This window comes from Colobus angolensis, unplaced genomic scaffold, assembly GCF_000951035.1.
Source record: "Colobus angolensis palliatus isolate OR3802 unplaced genomic scaffold, Cang.pa_1.0 Scaffold219, whole genome shotgun sequence".
Lineage (NCBI taxonomy): Eukaryota > Metazoa > Chordata > Mammalia > Primates > Cercopithecidae > Colobus > Colobus angolensis.
Genome location: NW_012115366.1, coordinates 2,476,701 through 2,485,785, shown reverse-complemented (window position 1 = coordinate 2,485,785; position 9,085 = coordinate 2,476,701). Strand labels below are relative to the sequence as shown.

Below are 9,085 nucleotides of genomic sequence, written 5' to 3'. Positions count from 1 at the left end.
CTCCTGACCTCGTGATTTGCCCGCCTCAGCCTCCCAAAGTGCTGGGATTACAGGCACGAGTCACTGCGCCCAGCCAGCCACCATGCTCAGCCTTCAGTTCTCTTGTCACTTTAGTAAACTGAGAAAATGGCCCGCACAGGAAGCACTTGTTCTGAATCTACCAGTGGGTGAGTCACAGGGCGTGGGTTAGAGAGGGATTCTGAGACTGTCAGACTCCCATTAATCCACCACACTCCCCTGGACAGCCCTTCACCCCTTCCCAAACCTTTCGATTTCTTAATAAATCACGTTTATACTCAAGCAGCTTATACTATTTCTGATGGCAAAAACAAAGCAAAGTGCGATATGTGCAAGTTCCTGTAAAGCATGCAGCACACATGTGGTTTCATCATTTCCCTCTGCAACTAAAATTTATAATTGTTAGTGTCTAATAGGAGGTGAAGGAGAAGGAACATGAAATTTGGAATCCGAAAGTTTAGATTTGAGTCTAAGAATTTTAAACCCCTAGCATGCCATACAACAAAATACAAATGGTTTGAATGCTATGATTTTGTTTTGCTCTGTTTTGTAGTATCTATAATGAATATGCGTAAGTGACATAACAAGAAGGAAAAGAAAGCTTTCTTTTTCTTTTTCCAAACAAGTGTTAATAAAATAAGACATTGTCTTTAAAGAGCTGACAACCTATCTGGTCATATACTTTCTCCCCTGTAAAATGGCAGGTGTATTCATATCTGCTTCCTGGGAGCCTTATAAAGATCAGATAAGGCCGGGCGCGGTGGCTCAAGCCTGTAATCCCAGCACTTTGGGAGGCCGAGACGGGCGGATCATGAGGTCAGGAGATCGAGACCATCCTGGCTAACACGGTGAAACCCCGTCTCTACTAAAAAAAAATACAAAAAAATTAACCGGGCTAGGTGGCGGGCGCCTATAGTCCCAGCTACTCGGGAGGCTGAGGCAGGAGAATGGCGTAAACCCAGGAGGCAGAGCTTGCAGTGAGCTGAGATCCGGCCACTGCACTCCAGCCTGGGTGACAGAGCGAGACTCCGTCTCAAAAAAAAATAATAATAAAATAAAATAAAAAAAAAATAAAGATAAGACAGTGACTATAAAGTAAGTTTTGTATTTATTGTACAAATGCTTAACTATGTTAACAACAACATTTGCTGTTATTGATCATGTTGAAAAATATTTCCCTAATCTTGCATGCCTGGCCTCATAGGACTTTCTAAGATGTGTTTCTCAAATGAAAGAAAGGAAGTGACTAAAATGACATAGCAGAAGGAACCATATTCAGAGAGCTGGAAAGTCTGCATTCTGGTTCCAGACGATTTGGACATTAGTGTTTTTATGGGTAAAAGGAGGAAGTTGGACAAAATGACCCCTACAGTCTCTTCTGGCTCTGGGATCCGGGTGAGTTATTCTGTAAACTTAGGCAAATTATTTATTTGCAGACCTGAGTTTCCTCGTTAGTCAAATGAAGAGGTTGGGTTGGATGACTTCTCTGATCCATTTCCTTTCTGAGAATTTACACAATCCCAATGGCCTGCCCATGGTCATTGCTGCTCTTTGATGTACTTTTTTTTTCTTTTTTTTTTTTTTTTTGACACAGTGTCTCAGTCTGTTGCCCAGGCTGGAGTGCAGTGGTGTCATCTCGGCTCACTGCAACTTCCATCTCCTGGGTTCAAGCAATTTTCATGCCTCAGCCTCCTGAGTAGCTGGGATTACAGGCATGTGCCACCATGCCCGGCTAATTTTTGTACTTTTAGTAGAGACGGGGTTTCACCACATTGGCCAGGCCCGTCTTGAACTCTTGGCCTCAAGTGATCCATGCCTCTCAGCCTCCCAAAGTGCTGGGATTACAGGCGTAAGCCACCGCACCCGGTCCTCTGATGTGCTCTTATGCAAGCCACAACTTGGCCCTCCAGGATGCGGCCTCAGAGACCACAGACAATAGGCTGTGGCTTTTCTTCTCTCTGTTTGGTTTTTCGGCTGCATGCTCACAAATGGGCTAGTGGCGACTTGGCAGTGAAACCAATCCTTCCATTAAGAGGCCTTAGGTGGTGAGCCAGGGTTGCACACGGCTATACCTTCCTGGTTCCTGAGGATTGATGTCCCCCACATGTTTAAAGGTGGAGCCAGACCTATGCAGCTTTTTCCTCGCTGTCCTCAGGCACCGACTACTCCAGATAAACTCATTGGCAGTCTTTCCCCAGGAAGGGCTCCATGCGCTCCTCCCTCACTCTTCCTCCTGCCTGGGATGCCTCCTATGATCTTTACCTGAAATGCCTCCTCCTCAATAAACAGCCCTTCCTTATCTCCAAAATCACCATCAATCTCTCCTCTGAATTCTTTTCACAAGTGGTATGCACCTATTTTTAGATATTATCAGTTTGTCTTTTAAGCTCGCTTGCTTCTTGTCTGTCAAGGGCTGGGTGTCTGTTAATGTATCCGGTGCCTCATACTAGCAGGCATTCCACGAAACGAGCACTGCCGTGATTTATAAGGGACTTGTAGGCATCTATTCTTCCTTCAGGGTTTTATTTTGTTTTATTTGTTTGGGTCTAAGTGGAAAATTTAGGCATAAACACATTAAAGTTGAGGCTTTGCTATTAGTCCCCAAGGGGCCCTGCCTCCCTGTTCAGCCCTAAATTTTGAATATCATCATCACCAGGATCTGTAACAACAGTCTCCTAAACAAAAAACCCAATTGTGAGCCTCCCAGAGGCACAGGTTTCAGTGAATTGAAGGATTCATTAAAGATAGTGAGGCATAGTAGTTAAGACCAGGGCCTCTGCTGTCAGAAAGAACTGGGTTCAGATCCTGTTGTGGCCACTGGTAGGCTGTGTTACAAGTTTCTTAGCCTCTCTAAGCCTCTGGTTTCTTATGTAGAAAATGGAATGCTAATACCTATACCCTAAGATGGCTTCACATTGACCGATGTGGAGCTCTTAGCACAGAGCATGGCTTCAGGAATGGTGGCCCACCACACGGACACGTGTACTCACCCCCCCGGAGCAGCTTATACTCTGAGGGTGTTCCTAGAAATGGCACTAATGGAGTTAGATACCTGACAAGTGGCACAGGCATGTTTGACAGACTCGGAGCAAGAAGTCAATGCATTTTGTCTTTTACAAGGGGCTTTTACCTGTGTCATCTCATGATTCCACATGGCACTGTACAGGCTGGGCAGGGCAGGTATCATCATGCCCATTTTTCAGAGGAGAAACCTTAGGCTCAGAAAGGTTGAGTGCCTGGCCCAGTGAGGTGGTTCATACCGCTAGACTGTGTCCCTGAGACTTAAACCTGGGTTTGCTTGTTTTGCTACCACTCCTCTTTCCACAACAACACACTGGGATACTCAAGAGGAGTGGAACTTTGCTCTGGGACTTGGTGACAACGAGACCTGCATACATAAGGAATAGGGTGGCTGTCCCAGGCAGGCACATTTTACAAACAGGTGTAGAGTGAGGGAGCATCATGTCAGGCTCTGGGAGAAAGAATTAGACATGTGTCACTGAGTAGGGGAGTTCATGTAAGAGTAGCAGAAAATGGCTGGGTGTGGTGGCTTCTGCCTGTAATCCCAGAACTTTGGGAGGCTGAGGCAGGTGGATCACCTGAAGTCAGGAGTTCGAGACAAGCCTGACCAACATGGTGAAACCCTGTCTCTACTGAAAATACAAAAATTAGCAGGGTGTGGTGGTGGGCACCTGTAATCCCAGCTACTCAGGATGCTGAGGCAGGAGAATCTCTTGAACCCAGGAGAAGGAGGTTGCAGTGAGCCGAGATCACACCATTGCACTCTAGCTTGGGCGACAGAGCGAGACTCTCAAAAAAAGAAAAAAAAAAGTAGTATAAAATAATGGAATTAAGATTGAACATATTCTGAAAGGTCTCCACTGCCAAACTAAGGAACTAGGGCTATATTAGGCCATGAGAAGCCACTGAAGCTCCCTTCCCAGAGGAAGGACATGGTACAATTCACAGGGCAACAGATAGTGAGGACAACATGGTGGCTTCCAAACCTTACTCACTAGGAATGGCTGAAGAAACTGAATGTTTGACCTATAAAAGAGAAGACTTTTGGGAGGGAAGGTGTATTTGCCAGACTTGGGGGAGAGTAGAATCATTGTTGGACCAAGGAAAAGACAGCTTTGTTTTATGTGGTCTCTGTGAGCATCCTGGGGAGCAGTGAGGGTCAGTGGGCGAAAGCTCTAGGGACATAAATGTTCAGTTCAGATAATGAAGACCTTTCTGGTACTTTCAGTGCACTTTAACTCAAGTTTTTAAATTCATTTATTTGTTTGTTTTTTGTAAATATGAGGTCTTACTATGGTGCCCAGGCTAGTCTCAAACTCCTGGCCTCAAATGATGCTCTCGCCTTAGCCTCCCAAAGTGTTGGGATCACAGGGGTGAGCCTCTGCACCTGGCCAAACCTGAGTTTTGTGAGAGCCCACCTGCGAAGCACTGGAAGGAAACAGGGACTGGTACAGACAAAATCCCTGCCTCCTGGAGCTCATATGAAATGGGGGGAAGATAGGCCTTAAACAGAACCACCCTAGAAATTAATGTTATAGACAGAGCTTTTGAAGTACAAGTATAGGCTGCTTTGAGAAGTGTAAAATCCAGCCAGGTGCAGTGGCTTATATCTGTAATCCCAGCACTTTGGGAGGCCAAGGGAGAGCAGCCTGGTCAACATGGTGAAACCCCATCTCTACTAAAAACACAAAAATTAGCCAGGCGTGGTGGCAGGTGCATGTAATCCCAGTTACTTGGGAGGGTGAGGCAGGAGAATCACTTGAATCCAGGAGGTGAAGGTTGCAGTGAGCTGAGACCACACCATTGCACTCCAGCCTGGTCAAGAAGAGTGAAACTCCCGACTCAAAATAAAATAAGAAATAAAAAGCCCCCATCCTAGGAGTTGTCGAGAGACATGTGTCATGCTAGAAAGGGCTGGATGACTTCTCAGAAGATTCTGTGTCTCTCTACATGTGTTGTGAAATCTTCAACAATCCTAAATCCCTTAATTAGAGGGAGAGAAAAGGCAAATGATCAACTGGCTGCTTTTAAAAGCCCGTGTCTGCATGCTTCGTCTTCACTGCAGTCTGAGGCGCGGAGTGTGGCCAAGCAGGAATTTCATCCTGTGTGTGGCTGGGTGGCTCCACCCATGAATTGAAAATCATTTAGCTGAAATTGTGACACAGCTGCAAATTACAGTCTGCCTGCAGGTTGGGGCTGCGGCTGCGGCATGGCGCAATCCTCCAGTACCCAACATTAAGTAACGCAGGGCAGACTCTTACCAGGGCCCTACTGCTGGTCAGTTGCAAAGACTTCAGGCAGCCTGGCTGGAGGAGCTGTGGAGGGGAGAAGGCAAGCTGGCTGTGTCACACTAGCCTGTCTACAGAGAAGCATCACACCCGCAATGTCACCATGGCTTTGAGCCTCATGACAGCCCTGGAAGGTGCGTGGATCATGCTGATGAGGATACCAAGGGCCAAAGAAGTAAAAGAATTCAGCCAACATCACACAGTGGACAAGTTCCAAAGCCTGGCTTTGAATCCAGGTCTTTTGACTCCAACTCAGGGGTCTTTTTTACTACATTACTCTGGGATCGAGACTGACCAGCTACAGACCCTTCTAGAGAAGACCAAGTGGTCAGTGGTCAGACACCACTGTCCAAACCTGTGGGACCCCTTGCAAAACCTGTGGCACTCAGGGACTTTGAGGCTAATAATATAATTTTTTTTTTTTTTTTTTTGAGACAAGGTCTCACTCTGCCACCCAGGCTGGAGTGCAGTGGTGTGATTTCAGCTCACTGCAACCTCCACCTCCCGGATTCAAGTGATTCCAGTGCCTCGGACTCCCAAGTAGCTGGGATTATAGGCATGCACCACCATGCCTGGCTAATTTTTGTATTTTTAGTAGAGACTGGGTTTTACCGTGTTCCCCAGGCTGGTCTCGAACTCCTGACAGTGATCCTCCCGCCTCAGCCTCCCAAAGTGCTGGGATTACAGACACGAGCCACGGCACCCAGCCGGGCTAATAATATAATATTATTAATACTAACTTCTTACACTGGGCTGTGCCCAACGCTGTGCTGAGCCTTTCACACTCACCATCTCCTTTGATTCTCAGAGCAATTCCACTCAGTTTTACAGTTGAGGAAACAATGGCTTCGATAGGTGAGGACACTTGGTAGAGCCAAGACTGTGTGTCTTCAGGTTCCCTTGTAAGGGGAGTACCACCTCCCTGTCACCGCTGCAGCTTTCTTTGTCAGCTCATTGAAAGGAGTGCCCGGGGTCTGATTTTCCCTGGCTCCCAGGCCAACAGCAACAACCACAATAATAAGCAAAACCCCTCCTTTCCTTTAGACCACACTCAGAAGCATACACAGCACTTTCACACCTATTCATCCCATGCCGTTCATGGAGCTGTCCTCCAGCTTTCTGGCAGGATGAACTTGGTGTCATGAGGCCTCGCCCAGTGTCACAGCTAGTGCCCTGGGTAGGGGCCAAGACCACACATGAGTCTCCTCTTGGGTCCAGGCTCTTTCCATATCCCTCTCCACCCTCTGCTCTTTTCTTAGTCATCTGCCAGAGCCAACAGTACATCCCATTCTGCCTGGCATGGGTGTAGAGCCAGCTGTCTTAGAGACCCAGAGGCCTGGGAAAGGCTGCCTTGTTTAGGCGCTGACCTCCCAGGTTAAGCAAACAAAGACTCTAGAACCATTTACAGATGGGTATGAAACTCATGGCTGGAGACCAGGTTAAGCTCTCTGTCCCCCATAAGATGGAAATAATAATAGCCCCTTTGTGTAGGGTTGCTATGAAGGTGAGAAAAGTTAATACACGTAAAGTGTTTAGCCAGTGCCTGTCCACAGTAAACACTAAATCAATTAGCTATTATTAGTAAGCACTAAATCGGTAGTTATGATTCCCATCTTTACAGTGATATTGATTCACTTATCAAGAATGTGCATGTTCTAGCCACATGTCAAGCCCTGTGCTAGATTCTGAGAAAAAGATTTGAATAATATGCAACCTGTGCCTTCAAGGAGCTCAGTCTGGAGATGGGGACAGATATAAACAGATAGTTCCAGTGGAGTGGATACATACGGTAATAGAGGTCCTAAGATGTACAAAAGGCTGCAGGGGCCTAAAGGACAGAGAAAGGACACTGATTTCTCTTCTTCAGTTTTCCAAGCCACCTGTCTATTCAGTCTTATCTTTCTCGAGATCAAACATTCTCACTTCTCCCTAAAGATCCAACCTTGCTATCATGGTGCTCAGTCTTCCTTCCCCACTGCTATGCTGGGGGAAACCTTGGGACATTTCTGTTCTCTCGTGAATCCTTGAAGCATTACTTTAAAAGAATGTATACTCACTCCTTTGTCCATTGTAAACCTTTATATTTGTAAATATCGATAATAGGAACTTTGAAAAAACATATCCCCTTAGAAACAATCAAGCAAACAAAAACATGTAGAATGTCAGAGCTTCTCCCCACTCCATACCCATCCTTTAAACCGATGTCAAGGTGGGCCCAGTGAGGGTCAGTGACGAACCCTGCAGTCTGAGAAAGACATGGCAGAAGCATAAGGTTAGAGGCTGTTCCTGCTGCCTCATTAAAAACAACAATTTTCCCCCAAATCTGGACTGAAATTGACATTCAATGCCAGGCATGATCTCAGTTTAACCCGTCGTGGTACACATGCATGCACTTCCCATGTGACACTTCCCAGGTGCACCATCTCATGTGATCGTGTTCACAGCTTTGTGAGTTGAGATGGGTGGGAGTGATTATCCCCAACCACAAGCAAGGCTTCCAGGCTTCAAGGGTTGGAAACTGCTGAGGGTTCGGCCAGCATCAGAACCAACGGCTTCTAATTCCAAATCAAATGGTTTATGCCACACTACAACCCTAAACAAATGAACTGTGTTGTGTCTCACTTCCCTATGCAAGTGGAAGATGCTAATATATGTATCATGAGAAAGGACCTCACAATTTTCTGCTTCTGGGTTCTGCTGAGACATTTCTTTGATTCAGAGAGAACTTCCCAGGATCAACAAGAAAAGCATGTCATCAGTTCCTAAACCCTACCATCCAGGAAACAGTCTGTCATTTTATAAAATTATAAAAGCGAACTATTTGAGTTTCTTTATTATCTGCCCCCTTCTCCCCAAGCTGGTCTTGTACAAACATGATGCACGTCCATTGGGTGACAAGTCTGTCGTAAGTGAAACGTTTACAGGCACTACAGGAATGACCTGGTGCCTCGCCCACCTCATTAGAATTCTAATTGGGGTGTGTAGGAGAGACTTCTATAAATGGTAAGGCAATCCTTGGCAGCCTATCTGTCAGCACTGTCCGTGCCATTCCCAGAGGAGCCTGAGAAGAGGCAGAGGAGGGCGAAACATGGCTGGTGAGTGCCCGGCATCTTCTCCATCAGGTCCTTGCCAGAAGCCTGTGCTTCCCCTGGGCCAGCCTGCGAAGCAAGAGTGTCCAGCCAGGACAGCTGCCTGCCTTGGGGGCTCTGAAGGCCGGACTTCGCATTTTAGGGTGCTAGCGAGAGGCGGCTCTTTCTCAGTGGTGGTTGGGTACCTCTAGCATATTCTCGGGGTAGAACATCATTAGAATGTAGCTCTGAGTAATGGGCAGGGTGTTCAGTGCAGCTGGAGGTCGCATCTCCTTAGGCAGAGGACAAGCTTTGCCTTGTTTGTGTTTCTTTTACACATCCGTCACTACCCGTAAAACCAAAGCAGGCAGGATTCGGGTCTCATGTTTCTCAGTGTAGCTGTATCCAGCTGTCAGCAGTGTCAGCAAAGAAGCACATCTCAGAGCTACCAGGGAGCGAGAGTGGCAATATGTAAGTTGATTTGAAAGAAGCCAGTTTATTTCAAATCAACTTACTTAGGAGCAAACTACACGTTCGGAAGCACCAGACAGACTCTGTGTAAGTGACTTGATGAGCTGAAGCATCCCCGTAGCAGGAGCAGCTGTGCCACAAGATGTCCTGGTTCACAGGAGAGCACCAGGAGGGGTTACAAAGAACAACAGGAAGTGCAGGTTCCCCAGCTCTGTGGTT

The 9,085-nt window shown here is 46.7% G+C and overlaps 1 protein-coding gene across 1 annotated transcript in view; it reads left to right on the top strand.

Moving 5' to 3' along the window:
* Positions 1-8,319: 8,319 nt before the first annotated feature.
* The window catches only part of TGM3 (transglutaminase 3), a 46,073-nt gene continuing 45,307 nt past the window's right edge, over positions 8,320-9,085 (top strand). The window contains exon 1 of the mRNA XM_011943363.1: positions 8,320-8,422. Within this exon, the coding sequence (XP_011798753.1) occupies positions 8,416-8,422 (7 nt within the window). The 5' untranslated portion in view covers positions 8,320-8,415. The remainder of the gene's footprint in view (positions 8,423-9,085) is intronic.